Source organism: Oryza sativa, chromosome 6 (genome assembly GCF_034140825.1).
Source record: "Oryza sativa Japonica Group chromosome 6, ASM3414082v1".
Classification (NCBI taxonomy): domain Eukaryota; kingdom Viridiplantae; phylum Streptophyta; class Magnoliopsida; order Poales; family Poaceae; genus Oryza; species Oryza sativa.
This window is the reverse complement of record NC_089040.1, coordinates 1,770,393-1,791,561: the sequence shown is the minus strand read 5'-3', so window position 1 is coordinate 1,791,561 and position 21,169 is coordinate 1,770,393. Positions and strand designations below refer to the sequence as shown.

The window sequence follows — 21,169 nt, the reverse complement described above, 5'->3', positions numbered from 1 at the left end:
ATGTTACAGGATATCCTATCAGATTAATGGGACTTCATTACTACTACATATGAACATTCACAACCCTTATACTAGAGACAAAATTGGAGAAATATTGAGTTTAAGAACTATTTTTTTAGAAAATATATTACATGTTTTACAATACCCAATTGTAGTGTTAGTACAAATTGTTGAATTCTAAGTTTTCTAACACAAAAAAGAAATGAGATCAGATCTATAATCATTATACTATGTGTGATTTGTGAAACCCAGTCCAAAGTGTAAATGATGGTAACTATATATGGTGTTAAGTGAAAATACAAGTCTAACTCTAGTCCAATGTGAAATTTTGGTAAATAAAGGTTGACCAAAGTGAAATTTACTCTTTAAAAAAATTAAGTAATTATTTTTTTCTTATTATTTAATTTATTGTTAATATATACATATAGTTTTACATATTTTATAAAATTTTTAAATAACACTTAAACATATTTTTTAAAAAAATCAACAGCGTCAAATATTTAGAGACGGAGGTAGCTAACAAATTTGATTTGTATCTTTCAAGTTTTTAGCCTCTTTACCTCTGAAAAAGTTTTTAGCCTCTCATTATCTCTAAAAAAAGTAGTACTTATTAGTAGCTTATCAGTTATAGTTAAATTATAAAACTTCAATTGTAAATTGATTTTAAGGTCTTCTCATATTCTATTTTTCAGCATTTGTTTTTAAACCATTAATAACAGGATATAAAAGTTTACCTATAATAAATTATTGATAAGTTATCTTTTCATATAAACATAAATATAATTTTATCTATAAACTACTTCTAACTCCTTTATTTATTTCTTCACGGTTTGTCAGCTCCTGAGTTTTGCGTTTGAATATTTGTTTCTGGAGATAGGAGACAACGGCCACACAAGAAAAAAACTGATCAAATAGGGCTTTTGCAATACATTTCATCTGAATTCTGTAACCAACATGTTCTTTTTTTCCTATGCATGATTGTTCCATTGTTTGTGAAACTGTTCTAGTGACAAAAATGAACCCCAATAAATAAATAATTTTGATGACAACATATGAGTCGCGTCCAAAACCCTGGCACAAGCAGGAACTGATTTACAAACTCACAAAACAAAAACCCAACACTAGCTTATGTCACAATGGACCTACAGAGAGAATGAACTTATGCTTGATTTAACCTATCAACAGATGGGCAATTTTCTATCTGAAACCCCTACAATGGAAGCAGCTGAGACCTACAGATCAATAAAAGCAACTCAGCAACAACTTTCAAAAGAACTGTTGTTCTTCAACAGATCAATACAAACATGGTCCTGATTTGTCTTTGTTCCAGCAAAGGCGTACGATTGCTCCTACTGGTTGTTAGGAGTAGTTCCCATGGTAAAGAAGGATTATACCATCTTTTTCCTCTATGCCCCCTGGATTCTCTGTGGAGTACCTGGCAAAGCAGTTATTCCATTCCATGACAAGCTCGAGAGGATAATCCTGGTGTTTCAATGATTCGGTTTATGGCTATCTGTAATCGTCCTGAGCCTTTGCACTAAGACAGGGATATCATGTTCGCTCAATGTCGTGAAGCAACACCTGAACCATCCAGGCTCGATGCAATGGCAAGATGAACCTGGAGTGACATTGACCTTTGCCTCCTCCAATAACCTATCCCAAAGCTTGCGCTCCCCTTTCTCGCTGTAAGACCTGATGAACTTGCTCATGTCTGCCCAGCAGTAGAACCCTCCACTGCTCTTGTAGCACTCAATCCCCACTTGATCCAAAGCATCAACAAACAAATGGTACATCTTGCGCAATCTCTCTCTATTAACTTTTAGGTAATCTGAAATGAACTTTTGGTCCGAGAGCATGGCAACAAGCAAGCGTTGTGTTGGAGTTGACACAGACGAGAACCTAGCAATCTTAGCAGCTGCTGTCACGATGCTTTCATTATAGGAATATATTACCCCAACCCGAAACCCGGCAAGAGATAGGTCTTTCGAGAGTCCATATATTATGTGCACCCTGCCTTTGTCAAAGTCTTCTAGATCATCAACAACCTCTGCCACACTTACAAATTTTCCAGATCCATATGTTGAGCCAGCAAACACTTCATCAGATATCAAGTGGATGTTCTTCTCTGCAGCAAACTCTAGAAGATCATGCAGTGTTTGCTTGGGCACAAAGCTTCCTGTAGGGTTATTTGGGTTGGATATGAGAACCCCACGAACCTTTATTCCTCGCTTCTTTGCCTGATTGTAGGCTATTTCTAGAGCAGTGATACTAATGTTGAAGTTGTCAGTGCTACGGCAAGGAACAGGTATCAACTCAATTCCAGTGCGCCATTTTATGTCCCTGTCCCACCTGCAGAAATGAAGTGACAGTTAGTACCTTCACTTCCAATACGTTCATACAGATGAACCTAGAGATTGGAGAAGAGACATACCCAGGGTAGTATGGTGATGGAACAAGAAATGCATTTCCTGGATCAGCAAGGCAGAAACTCAGTATTTCCATTGCAGGAGTTGCACCAGATGTTATAACCACCTGAGATGGTTCAAAGGACACTGATCCTTGCATGATTTGCCTCATAAATCCAGCAAGAGCCTGAAAGAGAAATTTAACACTTCATATCGGAAAATTTGCACACAGAAGAACACAAATTAATCATGGAGAAAATAGTTCAATGTCAGGTAACAGATCAAAACCACTGTGTGGAAAAAGGGTAAAACTGAGGGATGCTAGCAAAGATATGCAGATTTTGGACAATGTTGAAGCATGAAGCACAAGACAGGGGAAAGGAAAACTATAAGCAATACAAAGTACTGATCTTGCAATGCTCACATTGTCATGTGTTTACATGTTCAATAATAAATTCAGTGACTGCACAACAATGAGTTCCTGAGAATCATATGCTGTACTAGATTGGTGGAACAGTCCAGTTCTAATGAAACATCACAATTGAAAAAAAAAAGCTTTATAGATTCCTCTAATCATTTGAATGGAAAATAGGTCAACCAAAATTTACAAGCTAATACAGAAAATAAGCAAAAAGATAAAGTAAACCCGCATGATGTTAAGGTCCAACAGCAGACATGACAAATTTGCCAGCTTCAGTATGATAACTGGTGATTATCAGCATGCCATTCAACAATGAACTGTGAAGCGAGACCATTCTAGCAGGTATGATATAATATGAAATTTTATTCAAATTCACGCGGATTTACAGCAGCGTAATACAGAGTAAGTCAATAATATGGAACTCTTGATTATTTTTTTTAATTCTACGAAAGAGCTGATCAAGATAGTGGATCTTTTCAGTTGAAGTCAAGGTTTGACAGATGGCACAATTGCAGCCACCATAGCAAAAAATGACATCCAAGAATAAACGCAAGCGACACCTCTTCTGCAGATAACATACATGTGGCTACCAAAAAAACAAGAGCAGAAGGAAACAAAAATGCACAGTACCGCGTCAACAATAATATTCCAATTCAGGCTTAATCGCTAATAAGGTCAGTTGTAATTGCCATAATTCTTCATCCATCCAATAATGAATCACACACTGTTAACACTGTTATTGATCGAGCTATGTCATCCAAAAATTTGTCTATGTGACCACATCCATCTAAACAGAACAACCGCTTAAAACAATCAATTTTAAGCAAAGCTTTCTTGAAACATGAGAAAACAAAAGTATTCTTTTTGTGTAAGAAACAAAAAGATTGAGGTAGCATCACTGGGGTAATGGGCTAAGTGCAAAAAAAGCTTTGGAAGAATCAAAACAGGGCGAGTTGTTGGATTCGATGTTCTCATGGATGGGATCAGGGGGGATTCTGCAACATTTTTGTTGCCAGAGACAGAACCTATCTTTCTGACAGAAATGGATGTTTATTTTTTTTCGTCGTATGGAATCAGGGGGGGGGGGGGGGGGAAACGTTTGGCTTACCATCTTCAAGGCAAGTATCCCGTCGTACGGCTGGTAGGCGGCGAGGCCTCTGATGGAGAGCTCCCTCTCGTCCTCGTCTTCTCCGCCCGCCATGGACGCCGCCTCCGCCGCGTGCTCCTCCATCCATCTCCCAACCAAATCCAGCGACAGCTGCACGCACCAATCACCAGAAACCAAACCGCGTCATCACCATCGTCGGCTTCGAAATTAACGATAGAGAGATAGAGAGAGAGAGAGTATTGCGAACGTACGTAGTTCTCGGCGAGGCCGAGCTGGATGATGCCGGAGGGGTTGGTGACCGGGTGGTAGGGGTCGGCGGCGCAGCGGCGGAGGCCGGCGTAGTAGAGCGAGTCGTCGTCGCGGACGGAGGCGCCGCGCGCGGAGATGGCCGGGAGCGCGGCGCGCGGGGCGAGGAGGCCGCGCGAGAGCGAGCGGTGGATCGGCGACACCGCCGCGGCGGAGGCGGCCGTGGGGGATCCGGGCGGCGGCGGCGGCGAGGCGCGGTTGCGCTTGATGTAGAGCTGGAAGAAGTAGAAGAGGGCGCAGGGGATGAGGGAGCCGAGCACGAGCCCCCCGCGTCCCTGCACCACCCCCTGCAGCGGCACCACGATGCGCATCCCGCCGTCCGCCCGCGGCCTCCTCTCGGACGCCGCGCTCGCGCTCCTCTTCTTCTTCTTCTTCGCCGCGCCGCCGTTGCCGCTCCGCCTCATGGGACGCCGACCGACGAGGAGATGACGTCACGTCACCCCGCCGCCCGGCGCCACGCGCGGCGGGCGTGCATAGGCGGGGGGTGTGGAGGGATTGGGTTGGGTTGGGTTGGCGGGGAGGAGAGGGATTTGGGAGGGGGTTTTGGGGGGAGGAGGAGGAGGAGAGGGGCACGCCGGATTTGGCGTCTTGCCTCTTCTTTCTTTCGTACGAGTACGACGCGACGCCGGGGGTAAAAAAAATTGAGATTTTCGCCGTGATTCCGCTGGTTTCGGCGGTCGAACGAACGACCGGGGAATGGACGAATGGTTAGTGATGGATGGTAACCAGCTGTTTGATGTTAAAATAAACCTTGTCAAAATTTAATAATACCAATAGTATTATAAAATTTTTGGTAAAATTGACTTAATAATGTTGCCAAATTCTATTCACATTACTAATGGTAACAAATAAACGTAGACACGTAATTATCAACCAAATAATGGTATGGCCATCAATCTGAACATGCCTCCAATTTTCACAGCTTTTACAAATGAACCTTTAAAATTGAGTCATTAGTACATAATTAATTAAGTTATTATTTTGAGATTAGAAATAGATTAATGTGATTTTCTAAAACAACAATTTTATATAAAAAAACACCGTTTAACAATTTAAAAAGTATGCGCACAGAGAATGATAATTTTTTTTGCACTCATTCCGCAAACAAATTGCACGTTGGCTTATCGTAGCTAATATTATAATTTTAAAGCTTTTCCAAGTTAATTTTAGGGATTTTCCTTTGTATTGCTAATATCATGAAATAAAATTTTAATCTAAAAATCATTATTTATGCCTTTTTCAACCTTTTGAGTTTGGAAGTTTTTTCTCGCGGCTTATTTATTAGTCGTACCTGAAAATGGCAAGAAAATTCAGCTTCTCTAAATTAGCTTCTGCACGAGCAAAATTTGTTTTCAGCCCAAAGTTCGAAGCTTTGCCTATCTAGTGATCTCTTCAACGTAACGACGTTGTTGCCACGGCATGCTATAAGCGTAGCAAAAGAATATACACTTCACTCGGAGTTGGTGATCGTCGTGGTTAGGATAGGATTTTCGAGTGGTTCTCGAGGCTTGTTTGTAATTTGCAAATTGCAACCCTGGGGTTCACGATGTGATTGTGTCAAGTGGAGTGACAGAAATGGATTGATTTGGGCGTGTTCTTCCCAACTCTCATCTTCTCTTCCTCTTGCTGTTTGGAAGTACTTGCAAACTCAGGCTTTGTTCATTTCACCAATCATTTTTTTTCTTCTTCAGAGAACTCATTTCGTATTTTCGTTCAGGCCTGAAGATAAAAACGGACGAGAGATGCATATGGAATTCAGTGACAACAACAATGTATTGGACAGGTGAAACCGGGAAGAAAACGCAGCTGGGGTTGTGAACAAAACACTCTTGTTCGCATCTGCTGCAAGAAGCCTAGGACGAAATCTCAACCTGCTGCCAACTGTTGCAGAGAGGGACTGGTTGGCTGCTTCTGAATTCCCAAGAGCCGTATTGGTTTTTTTTGTATAACAAAAGGAGCTTCCGAAGCTGCTGGCCTTTGCCTGTTGCCTTCTAGTGCAAATTTTCATCGCCTCAGTTGTGCCGCAAGAGACGAGCACTTGGGCAGAAAGTATATAATTATATCCCAAGATTCTTTTTTTTAAAAAAAAAGGAGCTTTGATTGCATTGGAAGCGTTAAATAATCGTTTGCTGCATCCAGCTTAGAATAGTACTAAGAAAGATTCCATGGCAGCAGTGGAAGTCAGTTAAACATGAAGCATTGCTCGCTTTTCTGCAGCCTCGGTGATTTCTCTTTTCTGTTTAATAACAGTGAAATGCATCCTCAGTTAAGCATGTACCAAACCAGGGATAAAGGAGCTGCTAAATGCTACTACTAGCATCTTGGACATGTTCAGTTAACCTGCAATACACTCTTGAAGATCGAGACGACGATCTTTTCATGTTGCTGGCGGCAAACGAGTCCAGTTTTAGCTATAAACAGATACGCATACACTGTCTTTGCAGCACTGTCGGTTGGCTAGGCTGATTATAAATCATAACACCTTATTAGCGACAAAAAATAGTTTATAAATATATTTTTTATATAAACGTCTTAAAAGTTAACGCTGAAAAAGAAAGTAGGTTTAAAATACCCTTTAAAACAATTCTAAAAGTAAGTTTCGAAATTTTGGTGTAGTGAGGATAACAAACTAATCCATACCACATATTGAAACCTAGAATAAATGGTTATGCGAATATTTGCCAACTACGGATGTATGTATATAAATAAACTTGAATAAATGTTTATCTATTAAGTGTTGGTGTTATTAGTTTCTGCATCATTATTTCCTGGGGTTTTATGTGTTTTTCATTAAACGAATTGTGTAATAAGTAGTTGTAGCTTTTTAAGCAAATTTCGAAATTCATTATATTATCTTTTAAAAAATTCTGCTCCAGTGTAGCAGTGTGTTTGTCTAGAAAGGAATGCCTTTCTCTGATGAAACGAAGTTCAGACCCCTGTTCGCAGAGATATCTGAATTTTGAAGAGGAAAGCAAGAGAAATACTCTCTGTTGGCAAATAGCCCAGTGCCCACACTTCGAAACAACCCGAGCATCGGGCAAACTCTCTTGATCTTGTGAGATTCCCCTGAGAGAATCTGGGTCACACAATGGGATTGCACTGTTGGCTGTTTCCTGTGTCCAACCACAAAAATTGTCGTAGACTGGTACAAGTAGAATACATGCAGAAGCACTGTCCCCGCAGCGGTGGGCGACTCTGGTGGCACGCAGTTGTCGGATTGGCCACAGTCACAGTAGAAGCACAGGCCTATCATTTCCGTTGAGGCAATCAACGGTGAGCGTTAACGCGATGACTAAGCCCTTGTTTAGTTTTAAAGTTTTTCTTCAAACTTTCAACTTTTCCATCACATCAAAACTTTCCTATATACATAAACTTTCAATTTTTCCGTTACATCGTTCTAATTTGAACCAAACTTCCAATTTTGACGTCAACTAAACACACTAAATCGTGTTTCTATGATTCTACCTAATAAAATGTAAATTATTTGTACTTTGTTATTTGGTTCGTTGAAAAATCGAAAGTTGTACTATACTTTATTACAAAGAAATCATAATGCTAAACATAAAAGTACTCATGTAATAGTAACTTCAAAGTTTTACTATCCAAGTTTCAGCAAAATGTGCCTATTCAGATAAATGATATCACAATTCGTCTGGTTGTAGTCATGCCACTCAAATTTTAAAAAATTGGAATCATGTCATCCCTGTCACGTTTTCCATATTCTTCCCCATCTGCACGTGGAACCCACCCGTCATATTCATCTTATTCTTTTCACCCTCCCTTATCTTCTTTCTCCCTATCTCTCCGTCGTGGCGAGGAGCGCGGACAGGATGGGAGGAGCAGCGGGGTACGTGCAGCCAACACCACTACCGAATAGCCTCTGGGCCATCCCGCCAGACACCATCGTCGTGTGGGATGCGTATCGATGCAAGAACTACTCATGCTTGGTGCACGGTGACTAGGTGAGTTCAACCTGTGCGGCCTGGAGAATTGTCGGTGGATACACGATTACAACGAGGTCGAACGACACAGTGCGCATCAAGCTGGACATTGGCGACATGTCCATCACGTTCGCGCACCGCACGCGTGAGCCCTGGGGCGACCATGGCCATGAACTCCAGTCAAGGGCCTTAGTGCGAACGCACCAAGGGCATCGCTGCTCTTTCCGTCCTACCCGCGCTCCTCGCTCCTCGTTGCGACATAGAGATGAGGAAGGAAGAAGTTGAATCAAATGACTATGTCCCATGTGTAGACAAGGAAGAAGATAAAAAAAATGTGACGACCATGGTATGGATCTAATTTTGTAAATTTTAAGTAGCACGGATACGAAATGTAATGGCATTTATCTGAATAGATATATTTGCAATATCACGGATCAAATTAACCCTTTATATTATTCCTTCCGGAAAAAAAATACTACTTGTTACCAAGGAATTAGTGAAAGCAACCCCATTTTGAAACAGTGAACGCGATCGGTCGGCACGCATGAGGACTGGACCAAAACCAGACCGTGCAGATCCCACTGTAGCACAGTGCATCACACATCCCATCCGTGCTACAGAAACCTGCCGGGTCCGTCCGGTCCCCAGCAACAGGTGCAACCATGTAGTACTACCAAATCACCAATGCAGGTGCAGCACCTGTCTCCTCCCCGTAGGCTCTCCCAACCTGGATTTTTCACATTTTGGTCATTTTAAAAAACTTATTTCGCAAATAGACCCCTAAAAAAACTTATCCCAAAAATGGTCCTTTTTGGGGCGCCAGAGTGGCTGGCGCCGTCCCCCTGCCGACGTGGCGGAGCGATGCTGAGGTGGCTAGGGGGAGCGCGTCAAAGTGGCTGGCACCGCCCCAGGGAGGAGGGCGCCAGCATGGCTGGCCCCCCCCCCCCCCCACCCCTCACCTCCATTCTTGTTTCTCTGTATGGAGTTGCAACGGTGTCATTTTTGTTTTATTTTTTCGGATGTATTTTCACACTTAAGATCACGATACAACCAACCACAAAAAAAATTAAACTTGAACTACCACTTAGCTAAGTCTGAAAATAGCTAGCATACCACTTAATTAGTCTACTTTGCACCTTCACTAAAATTAGACCATAACTCTTTTAGTAAAACTCTTTGATCAACATGTTAAACATAGGAGAGATCCTTTAGTAAATTAGACTATATAAAATTACTTAATCTAATTCAAAATATAACCACATGAAATAATAGCCATAAGTTAACCAGTATAGAGAGATGCAATTTTTTTATTTTTATTTCATTTTTTTGATATTTTTTTCATACTTAGGAGAACATAGGAACCAACCATATAAAAAATAAACTCAAACAGACAAATTATGTGACTCGTAGAATTTTCCAAAACTCTACCGAAATGGACAAAATATGTGACTTGTAGAATTTTCCAAAACTCTACCGAAACGGACAAAATATGCCATTTATTGAAATAGGCGTAACTTTCTCATACGGACTCGGAATCAAGCAAATAATATATCCACGGACATTTACAGAAAAAGTTACACCCGATTCTCTTCAGCTTTGCCGGATTCGGCGATATTAAAACCTCCAAATTCCACTTGCAAGATTATGTTTTCGAGGAGAGAAGTATTTCGATAGAGCTTTGAAAAATTTCACAGGCCACATATTTCGTCCGTTTGATTTTATTTTTTATATGGTTGGTTCTTGTGAGTTCCTAAGTGTGAAAAAAATATCAAAAAAATAAAATAAAAATAAAAAAGTTGCACATCTCTCTTCTCTGCACTAGTTCAGAGAGAGGAGAGAAGAGAAAAAATTATACAGGTCACATATTACGTCCATTTGAGTTTTTTTTTATGGTTGGTTCCTATGTGTCCCTAAGCGTGAAAAAAATATCAAAAAAATAAAAGAAAAATAAAAGAAAAATAAAAAATTTTGGGGGGGAGGGGGCACCAGCCACTCTGGCGCGCTCCCCCTAGTCACCTCAGCATCGCCCCGACACGTTGGCAGGGGGACGGCGCCAGCCACTCTGGCGCCCCAAAAGGACCATTTCTGAAATAAGTTTTTTTAGGGATCTATTTGTAAAATAAGTTTTTTAAAAGGACTAAAATGTGAAAAATCCAGCTCTCCCAACCGTAACGTTTACCTCTTCTTCATCAACGCCAAGAGGCATGGTCCAAAGCCTCTCTGCACAGGAACAGCAGCAGCAGCAGCGCGCCGCTGTCCCCGGAAAGAGAGGGACGGCGAGAGATTGGCGAGTAGCAAGTGGCGGAGCCCTCGCCCGGCTAGACCCAGCAGCCGCTTGTTTTTTTTTTAAAACTAAACCGGCAAAAGAACAGCCAATTATATTTTTAATAAGTAGGAGTAAAAACCCTAAATGGGTTACAAGAAAAAAAAAACACCGGCTGGTTGAACAGCTACACAGCACACGCCACAATTCATTAGCAACTGAAACCACTAATGGAACCCAACGTAGAGTTGTCGTTACCAAGCTTGATAAAAACAACATGTAGGGTTTGGACTTTGCAACCGTGTTATCGTTGTCGAGCTTGCCGCCAAAGCGACACAACAGCTCCGACTTTACCAGCAACCGCTTGTTATATTGATAAGTTAATTGATGGTAAAATTTCTATAGCAAATACTAGTTATATTAAAATTTGTTCGGACTCAAAATTCTTTCTGACTCCATCACTGCGAGTAGCGTGGCGGATCCACCCCGCGCGTGACTGCCTCTGTGTTTGTATGTCAGTATGTGTTATCCTTAGCCTTTGGTTGGTTCAGCGAGACGGGCACGCTGGCCTCCTCCTCCGGTTTGCTTGCAAACTTCTATCGTGACACAACACACAGGAACGGCTGCTACTTGACTTTGCTTTGCAGCGATTTTTTTGACTCGTTTTTTAGTACTGTAGTACTCCAGAAAATTTGTCATGGCTGTTGCTCACGGATGAGATGACTCTTCTTATGAAGTTATGATTGATTTTTTTTCTTCTTCACACATATTGAACTGATCTTAGGTATGGTTTAGTTCCTAACTTTTTCTTCAAACTTTCAACTTTTTCATCACATCAGAACTTTCCTACTCACATAAACTTTTAACTTTTCTGTCACATCGTTTCAATTTCAATCAAACTTCTAATTTTATCGTGAACTAAACACACCCTTAAATAAAAGGGAGACTGAAGATATCTGGGGGCAAGGAAAGCTGGTTAAAGGGCGAGAGGTTTGGATAGGAAATTCTTCTTGCTGTCAGTCAGTACGGCAGCATACATACGTCTTCTTTTTCTCTTTCTTTACAAAAAGGAGACGAGGAAAACACTTCAGTACACAAGCATATTGCGTGCCTACGCTTCTCCTACTTTACCCCTCTTTTCCTCGTGTTCTCAGCAAAAGTCTAAATAACACGAGTTTCTTCCTTTCGGCGCACCCGTCTTCTTCCTGTTTTTTTTTTAAAAAAAAAAAGAAAAGAAAAAGAAGAAGAGGAGGAAAATCTGCCGGACCACACGTGGGCTTTAAACAAACAAAAGCGTTGTGCAAATCTAGCCCAGCAATATCCTTCTGGCCCATTACTTCTGAACCAAAACACAGAGGCCAATCTCTGGGCCTCTGAATCTCCGACCAGCCCAACTCCACCACAACAGCAACGCCGCCGAGTCGCCGACGACGCCTTTTGGTGCTCGCGGCGGCCGATGTAACGAGCGGTTTTAGAGAAAGAAACCATGGGCAAGAACACACGACTTCGCCCCGCGCCATCCACCATCTTCTTCTTCGCCGACGTCTCGGCCGGGGCCTTCCCTTCGTCGCTCTCTCTATCTCTCTCTGCTGCTGCACAGAAACAGCTCGTCGTCTGCATGCGTGTCTGGCTCTCTGTGTCGCGTTAACTGCGTGCATCGATATCTGTCACCTGATAACTCAATGCACCTGGCAATGGCCACGCGGCGCCAACTGCTATTACTCCGTCCAGCCTAAAATAACAACTTGTATTCTCTAAAGTTTATTTTAAAATATAACAACTTCTACACTAACATTCTTTTCTCAAACAATCAGGTAATCACAACCCTCTACCATTCAATTTTTTCACATACATCTACTTCTCATCCAAACACAATTCTTTCCTATTTAATTCTAATTACTTTCTTAATAACTGTGTCCAACTTTAAAAATACTTATATTATGGGATAAATGAAATTATTCCATATTTAATTTTAACTACTTTCTTAATAACCGTGTTCAACTTAAAAGTTAATTATATTTTGAGACGAATGGAGCAGAGTAACTTGTACTACCTCTGTTTTTCAATAGATGACACCGTTGACTTTTTCTCACATGTTCGTCTTATTCAAAAAATTTACGTAATTATAATTTATTTTGTTATGAGTTGTTTTATCACTCATAGTAATTTAAGTGTGATTTATATCTTATACATTTGCATAAAATTTTTGAATAAGATAAATAGTCAAATATGTTAAAAAAAGTCAACGGTATCATCTGTTATCAATGAATCTGAACGTGAGAAATTTGTTCTTTATAGGACAGATGTTTCACAAGGCTGGTCCGCTGGTGTGCTCATGATGATCATGCATGCGCAGCAACAGCACAGGTAGCGGGCACGTCTCATGAATGCCGCGAGGAGTACAGCCACTGTTGCTACGTGTACTCTTCTCCTCTACTTTTGTTTTATACTCCAACAACGCAGCACTGGAGTAAATGCGAGGGCACGTCTCAGGAGGATGCATGCTGCTGCGTGTACACTTTGCGCGTGCTACTGCGACAACTACGGTTGCCGGCCGGCCGGCCGGCCACCCGCGGCCGCTACAGGACGCAGGTGAGGGTGGTCCTCATAGCTAGATTGGCCATACATGGCATCACACTCAATTCAACACGGGACAACACTAATTGTTTTTCAGCTAGCGGAAATTTAGGCCCTCTTCGATTCACTGAAAAATTATAAGAATTTCGTTTCTATAGGAATTTTCTTATATGGATTTTAAAATCAGAAGAATGAATATTATGGAATCCTACAGAATATCTCATTCCATACAAGTTTTAAAGTAAATTTAACATGAGGTATAATCTCTAGAAAGCTTTCCGTCGAGTCTTTATGTCTACTCAAATTTATATGTTTTTCATGTGGTTAAATCAGACAAACATTCTTATGTTTTTTTATGTGTTCTACAATCATTTATTTTACACTTGAATTACTGTTAGAATCCTGTGTTTTTTTATATGCTTTTCCATTATTGCGATTCAAAATATGTCATTAAACTATAAAACTCGTTTAGAATTGATGCTGATGTTCTTTTTTGTTATAATTTATTTTTCAGCATTGTTTTTGTAAGTTGTGAGTCGTGACCATAGCAGCTACACTACATGGCATCACACTCAACTGAAACAGGACAAAACTAAAGCAGACGACACTCCAAATACCACCGCCGTTCCTGCATCCATTTTGAACGGACAAATTTCAGGCTGCATCTGCAATTCCGCACCCATCCACTACTCCCTGGAAAAAAGAAAAGAAAACCTTTTCTGCTCTGAAACTCGTGTGAAGCTTCTGTCTTCCAAGCAAAGTGTGAAGCATAGCGATTCGAATTTTTTTGAACCCAAATTCGGTTCAAAAATTAAATATAAATCACAGCAATCAAGGAACAGCACGGATCTCGATGCGCACACTGGACGCCGAGTGAGATACGCTACGCCCTGCGGATGGACGGACGCCTGTACTGTATGTAGTAGTAGAATGGAACCCGACAAGAGCTGCTCTCTCACAACATCGGATACCCACGCGCGGTTTCCGAGGCACACGCCAAAGTACGGTTTTGCCCCCCGCGAATAACTGCACGGGCCTCTGGTTTTTTCCTTACGGAGCGAAGGGTAGAATCGGGAACAGAAAAATATTTGTTGCGCTCCGGGGCGAAACGAGGCGACGACTCGCCGATTACGTGCGCGTGGGACCCACCCAAAAGGCTCACAGCGCTCTCGCAACATTTGCAGATGACACCCTGAAAAATTCTCCTAATCCCCTCCATGTTCAACCTTACGCTTTTTTAGTACGGGGAGGTGAATGTGATGAAGTGCAGGGGGTGATTTGTAAATGCTGCCGGGGTCAAATCCGGCACTGGCCCGATTTCTTCCGGTCCCGACCCCGCATTTCAAATTTCCTCCTCCGCCTCCTCCTCCTCGTCTCCGGCCACCGTTAAATACCTCGCCGCCGACCACCACCACCGCGGCGGCCCTGACCCCACCCTGCGAGCCCTAGCCATGGACGGCGACGACGAGGATATGCGCGACGTCTCGTCCACGTCGTCCTCCTCCTGCGGCGGAGGGGAGGGCGCGGGGTTCGAGGAGGGGATGGGGGAGGGGGTGATGGTGATGGAGGTGAGGTGGTTCGAGGTGGACCTGGAGTACGAGTTCGACGCGCCCAGGTGGTTCGACCTCGCCGTGGAGGAGTCGCCGGTGGAGGCGGCGGCGGCGCAGCTGTGGTTCGCCTCCGCGCCCAGCTACCCGCCCTCTCGTGCGTGCCCATCCATCCCTACACCTCTTAATTTATTGTGATGTTTTTCTGCATGGCGGGGATGATTCGGGAAGGGGGGTTGGGTCCTTGGGGATGGGATTTAGTTCGATCGATCGATTCGCGGTTGAAATCGTCGATTTAGTATGTGCGCCATTGGTGGGATTTCTATTATGCAGTGTGTTCTCCCTTGCATTATTGATCCGAGAAAGGAGGTTTGGGAGTCCCTAATTTCGAAGTGCTTCTAGGGGCAGCATGCACATGAATTTTCTGAAATACTCCCAACATTTTCAGACCAGCATGATTCAATAGAGTGTGAAATGGTTGAGTGTCATCAATTCGGGTCAGCATTGATCACTTAGATGGATGAGGGATGCATTTAACAGAGATTTTCCTGTTTCTAATTGTGTAATTTGGCCTCGATGTTAAAGTTTGATTGTCAACCGCAATGAGTCCATTTTCCTGATAATAAATGAAGAAGAAAAAGCTATGCTGTTCTCAAGGAAAACTGATGTTCTTGAGATGTTAATGGTAGAGAAGGCACCCACAGGTATCCAGGCCCATAGCAAAAAGGAATGTATGATGTAGCAAGGCAATGGCCATTGGCCTTTTAGGTTTCTTTCATGAGCATCCACAACTAAGAGACATCTTGGAACATGTGACTGCAACAAACAGACTTTGGTTAGTTGCAACTAATTTGGTGTATTCACCCTAAAACTTTGACAACTAATGCTAGATATAAATTGTAAGCTGGTAGAGTTATGTTTGTTAGTATATACTTTCCTGGTATTTCTGGTCTTCTGGAATTGATTAAATTTACATGTGTTACAAACCCAAAATGATATGGGAGGTGAAAGTGAAATATCATCCTTGGTTGTATGCATCAATTTTTGGACAAAACTACGATGGATAGTTCATTGTTTTACTACTCAAGCCTTTTCTATTATCATTAATATGTAAGTACAAATATTTTTTTGGTTATTTCTGTAGTTTTAATGTTTAGCTCATGACAAAGATAGAACTATCATATTACATGACAGGGAAACTTATGGTTACAACACTAGCAAGGTAGCATAAAAAACAGTAACAAGAAGTGAATAAAATATGTACTACTACTATAATGACACTTGTTTGATTATTTGACCTGTATGAATTATGGAAACGTTAGATGTTATTTTTACAGTTTAACTCGCTATTGAACTGTCATTACATTCATTTTTCCTTTTTAATTGGTTATTGCCCTTTGTTGTCAACTTAATATGACTGAAATTTTCTCTGTTGTTTCTGCAGCCTTAATTGCCAAGATGTTGGCTGAAGATCTTGGGTTGCAAAGTTTAAGAAGCACTGTGGATATAGATGCAGCACATTGCTCTAAATCCTCTCATGAATGTTCCAATGGTGCTGAACAAACGATCCATCGGCCACATATACCAAATGAAGGTCCCTATAAGCCCAAAGTTTTCTCCATTATGTTTTTTCCTATTGCATTTCTTACCATATTTGAGCATTTCATTTAGCCTGTTATGCTTTGATCTTTTACCCAGCTTCTTTTATGTAAAATAGGAAGGATACCTTGCCATCAAGTTTCAGCGAACGAGCGAAAACATGGCGTTCGAACTATTGGAAAAGGAACTATCCCAAAGAGGTCTACACTGATGAAGCCTACAGCCAGTCAATTAGCCAGGCAAAACAGACAAATTGAAGTGAAGAACTCCACACAGTATGTAAATGTTATGCCTTATGCTAATTCATATTCTTTAGCTGTCCTAGGGTTGGTACATACAAAATTTGGAGTATTATTCTCTGTTGGATGATTTTATAACAATTTTCTGATTTTGAAGAGATGCATTTACCCTGCCATACTTGCAGTTCCATGAACATGTGTTTCTTGTTGGTTTACTCACCTGCCATTCTTGATGAATTAACCATCCACTAGCATTGATCTTAACCGTTTATGTCAGTATATGCTTGTGTAGCCATCACGTTTTTCTCTTTCACTTCATTATTTCCGGACTTTCACCACCTTTCCTTTTGTTTTAGATTTGCACTGCAAGGATTTTTCAATACATTTAAAGCAAATGCTGTCTTCATGTTTCTGAACTTATGTACCAATTTGCTTTACTATCAGGAGTAAAAAGTCGGTTGGGGTGAGAAGTGATAGAAGTACCATGAGCTCCAATGACTGCACCTACCAAGCTGCTAAAAGGCAGAGACTAGAAAGAGGGCATCTCAACAAGGTATTTTGCTGTTTTTTATTTTCTGGGGGGTATGACCACCCCAAATTATCTGGTGAAGTTGTTTCTTAACTGTAAAACACAGTGAAGTTTGTCGGTACAGTTTTAACTTGAAATACCACATAATTTTGGTAGGGCATTTACCTTTAGTTTTGAGATTGCATACTAGAAACTAGATTATATTTGTCTGGATTAATCGAGAATACTTAATTGACTACAGTCATGGTTCTCATGGCAACTGACAATGGCAGCTAATTTTTTCTGTTAGCATCGCCAAAGTAATAGCCACAAAACCATTTATACTGTTTTTTCACTACAGAGTGATCAGTGCCTATTTGATATTGATTTGTTGCATAACTAGTCACTGAAGCTTCTTTACTTATTGCACAGGTTGTTTCAACTAATCAACCTGAGTTGATCCATAAGAATCATGCAAAGGTCAAGACACCTCAAACATTTACTTCTCTCTCATTTCCTAGGAATATTTCAGCTGTTCCATTTCAATTCTATAGAAAAAATTAGAAAATTATTTGGACTTTTTATACTATAGTTTTTCTTAAAGTGCTTGACATACTCCTGCAACTAGCCAATCATAGCTGTTATACTATGCATTAACAATTAGGGATGCAAGCGGGCCGACCCGCAAGTTCACTTATAGGTCAAATAAATGATAATTCATGGGTTTTCGCGTCGTGGTCCGGTTTGCCGCATCTAGATATGCAAGTGGATCGATCCATAAATCCATTTATAGGTCAAATTAATAGGTAACCCGCTGGTCAAACCCGCGGGTTACGTACTAATTTTGCCTATAAGCGGGTTCGCGGACAAGCCCACTTGCACCCCTATTAACAATCTCTAATATAGAATATACCTTTTATGATACAAAACATGCTCATCGTGCAAGTTTATACATGATTTCTCTGAGGCTGTGCCTCAAATTTTGCTTGACGATGCTTTCTCATGGTTGACACAGAATGTTATGACTAGTAGCTCTGATCATGCCATTGCTGTACCAAAATTGAAGATTACAATTCCCAGAGAACCTGAATTGGCAACAAAGCTAAGAGCAGAGAGGTCAAGGATACTCAGAGCAGTGTAAAGTCATTTTCTCTCGCTCTCCTGTTTGCCTGAATGTCAAGTACTTCTAGGCAGCTCATGTCCTTTTCTTGAAATTTCAGGCCAACTAATTCAAAGCAGCTAAACAAACAGGCGGCACAATCCATTTCTATGACACAAGCGTCATCGATTAGAAAGGTGGATTACATTACTGTTGGGTTTTTGCAGCTTGTTCTGGTTGTCTTCACTAACTATTAAAAAATAAAGTAGGTTACTCACACTTACATACATGAGCGAGCCCTGCCAGACAATATGTATGACTCATTCTATGGTTTTCAATTTTTGGAGGATGGCAATACTCAGTTTGTTTGATAGAGTTCCCTAATCTCAAAGAATTTTAGAAGACGGTGGCACCTGTGAGGCCACAGAAATATTCATAGCAGAGATGTACATGTCAAGATCTCAAGAGAATGTTGCTTTTTTAATGTATAATAGCACAGCGTCTTGGTGGCTGATAGTGTAACTGTAACTGTGACAGTTCAGAAATGGTTTCATTTATGTTTTGTCCAAAGAAACAAATAATTTGTAGAAATATTTAGAAAAAAAACATTCAGTTCAATCAGTGAAAGTCATACACATAGTTTTTAAATCATCTTTTCCAATTTATTATGTGCCCTTGTACACTATTCTGGATCTAATTGCATGGTTGAAGCTGTTCTGTTTACTGCTATTTTCTGCCCTCAAAGTTGAATCATTGTCCTGTACTAGGACAGGCACCTCTACATTTAGATGGTTAACTTTTAATTTGCACTATATAATCTTTATTCTCTGTGAATAGGTTGAAACGACTTATCATATACACACTATCCATGCCTACTAAAAACTTGGTTCTCTGGCAGGTTGTGCAACCTTCTGGGCGCAATGATCATCAGCATGCAAGTGTTCCACATCGCGGTATTGGGTCAAATGTGCCAGTGTGTACTGCTAATCGTCCAAGGCATCTTGACAAGTAAGGCTTGTTTTTTATATACCTCCTCACTTCTAGTCCCATTACTATTTACATAATATCCATCCTATTCGGCAGTACAAAGGAAAGTAAAATATACCTCCTACTATTCTCTTGTAAGTATTTCCTGTAATTTTCTAGTTTTGGTCAGGACAGGTTTCTTCATGGAACCAAATAATGCAATAGTAAAGACTGTTATGCTTTTGATTCTACCCAGTACCTATGATTTTCCCAAGGCAGTGAAACTTCAGAATGATGTGATCTTCTGTAAATAGAGCTGAACTTGTGGCTATTTTCTGTGCTCTGTTAACAGCATTTGCAAAACGCCGGATGAGTGCAGAGATGACCTGTTTAAATTTAAAGCTCGACCAGTGGATAAAAAGGTTGGTGCTGTGGATGGATCTTCTATGCTTGCTTTGAATCTTTTAGTTCATACTGCTCTGGACCTGTTTATCTTTGAAGTTTGAACCCTAGTTTCCAATGGCCTGGATAGCGCCTAGTTGTATTGATTGATATACCTGTTGCAATTTCATGTTCTGGGTGTCAGTGGCCCTACTTTTATAATACAGATAGGAATTAATTGCTGAATATGCAGTTGCTTAAGAAACAACCCTACAGACAGAATATAGGAAAGTTCTAGTTTCACATATTTGATTAACTGCAAATGCAGCCATTGAATCTTACATTTTCTTTGCCTTGGAACAGATACTAGGAAGCAAAGGAGATATTGGTGTATTTCAAAATGCCAAAAGGAGCACAACAGTTCCTAAGGTTCTCTCTTTCTCTGTGTGTGTGTGTGTTGTGGTTTGTTATAAATTCCTCACTCATATTTCTTGCTTGAAAATCCTAGGAATTTAAGTTGTCAACTGGTAGGAAGGGTAAGCAGGCTCCATTATCTGAACTCTTCAACAAGGTACGTACTGATAGAACAGAAACTGATTGCCCTTACTCCTTAGATTATTTGCTCTGATGTTTACTCGTATTATTTTTGAAGCTCACTTTAACTACTGAAGCACGCCGTGCTTTAGATCACCGGACTGCTGATCTTCCAAATTATATTACCACCAAGGTTCTTTCCTTGTTTCAATTTAGCTTGTTTTTACTCCCTTGCGCCTTTAAACAAAGTAACTAAAATATCACTCCTAATCTAATGCAAGGACTGCAAAGAGAACATGATTGGTAACATGCAAAGCTAGCTATGGTAGGTAAGTAATATTTCACTGCCATACGGGGCATTTATCATGTCGCTTCTCAAGTTAGAAACAAGTGCATCACACCCTTCCACATTTTACCATTTTTCAGATCCAGTCAGTCAAGACATACAAAACATAGGAATTCTTCTCTTTGACAATTCCTGGTTCAGATTCCTTTTCTCCACCTGAACAAAGGTAAACGTTAACTCCTAATATTTCAGGTTTCATGATTCGCAATTTCGCACAGTGCATCATGTCATTTCACACCCTGGCAACTTTCCATTATTTTTCAGCAATACATTTGGGTATTTTCATGACACTGATACTTGGGGTGAACTACTGCATTGACATTGCTCTCTACTACCATGTAGGCTAAGCGTCTGTTTTGGACAGTAGGATCTCGACTTCATTTGAGTTTTGACAAAGATGGAGCGATACATTATTTTGACTTGAAGGCACCGACCAAGGCACCGTCCCGGCCATCCCCGGCAACCTCCCGTCTCCGCTGCCGTGCAGCTGAACATAATTCCGTACCTGCTCGCGGCCATGGCGGAGATCGATTTGTACAGAGAAACTAACCATGACGCCGGTGTGTACTCCAGATCTGTAACTTGTTGCCAATCATCATCCAGCAAAGTTGCTTGCTTGCTTCTCTCTCCTTGCATCGTTCAAATTACTGGGAAAACAATGTTAGCCAGGAACCATGGAGATATAGTCACAGAGATACTAACTCCATGGGACCCGTAGCTCTGAATTCTGATGCTGGTCGGGCAAAGACGGGCATACAGGCTTGTCCAACCAGAAAAATACTGTGGCATGGTCAGGGTGAGCACCTGATGGCTGATGACCTGACCTGACCTACATAGAGTAGATGCCATGGCAGTGGTGTCACGGTGTACGTGTGAGCCAAACTGTACATGTCAAACAAGTGTAGCCATCATACTGGAGTAGCATGGGA

At 41.1% G+C, this 21,169-nt stretch overlaps 2 protein-coding genes across 4 annotated transcripts; one reads left to right on the top strand and one right to left on the bottom strand.

Annotated features, from left to right (window-relative positions):
- Positions 1-1,007: 1,007 nt before the first annotated feature.
- LOC4340002 (1-aminocyclopropane-1-carboxylate synthase 6-like) lies at positions 1,008-4,755 on the bottom strand. Its single transcript, XM_015788647.3, has 4 exons — positions 4,186-4,755; positions 3,935-4,084; positions 2,432-2,592; positions 1,008-2,349 (listed from the first exon to the last, which is right to left on the bottom strand). Exons 1-4 carry the CDS (start codon positions 4,642-4,644, stop codon positions 1,491-1,493), a joined length of 1,629 nt encoding a protein of 542 aa, XP_015644133.1. The 5' UTR covers positions 4,645-4,755; the 3' UTR covers positions 1,008-1,490.
- Positions 4,756-14,352: 9,597 nt separating this feature from the next.
- Positions 14,353-20,863, top strand: LOC4340001 (protein TPX2). Of its 3 annotated transcripts, none has more exons than XM_015785766.3 (15): positions 14,353-14,725; positions 16,013-16,162; positions 16,286-16,442; positions 16,851-16,959; positions 17,347-17,394; positions 17,930-18,051; positions 18,135-18,210; positions 18,912-19,021; positions 19,332-19,401; positions 19,724-19,789; positions 19,869-19,931; positions 20,013-20,087; positions 20,176-20,219; positions 20,321-20,406; positions 20,583-20,863. In XM_015785766.3, exons 1-13 carry the CDS (start codon positions 14,473-14,475, stop codon positions 20,212-20,214), a joined length of 1,338 nt encoding a protein of 445 aa, XP_015641252.1. In that variant the 5' UTR covers positions 14,353-14,472; the 3' UTR covers positions 20,215-20,219; positions 20,321-20,406; positions 20,583-20,863. The 3 variants fall into 3 exon arrangements, with proteins under 3 accessions (XP_015641252.1, XP_015641251.1, XP_066167478.1); XM_015785765.3 differs by having other exon boundaries at positions 20,176-20,223; XM_066311381.1 differs by having other exon boundaries at positions 19,332-19,405; positions 19,731-19,789.
- Positions 20,864-21,169: the final 306 nt, after the last annotated feature.

Coding starts and splice junctions, on each gene's coding strand:
- LOC4340002 (XM_015788647.3), bottom strand. CDS start 4,644: ATGAGGCGGAGCGGCAACGGCGGCGCGGCGAAGAAGAAGAAGAAGAGG. Junction 2,593..3,934: donor GGATACTTGCCTTGAAGATG/GTAAGCCAAACG, acceptor TTTCTCTTTCAG/GCTCTTGCTGGATTTATGAG. Junction 2,350..2,431: donor CCATCACCATACTACCCTGG/GTATGTCTCTTC, acceptor TCATTTCTGCAG/GTGGGACAGGGACATAAAAT.
- LOC4340001 (XM_015785766.3), top strand. CDS start 14,473: ATGGACGGCGACGACGAGGATATGCGCGACGTCTCGTCCACGTCGTCC. Junction 19,022..19,331: donor CGTCCAAGGCATCTTGACAA/GTAAGGCTTGTT, acceptor CTCTGTTAACAG/CATTTGCAAAACGCCGGATG. Junction 20,088..20,175: donor CAAATTATATTACCACCAAG/GTTCTTTCCTTG, acceptor ATCTAATGCAAG/GACTGCAAAGAGAACATGAT.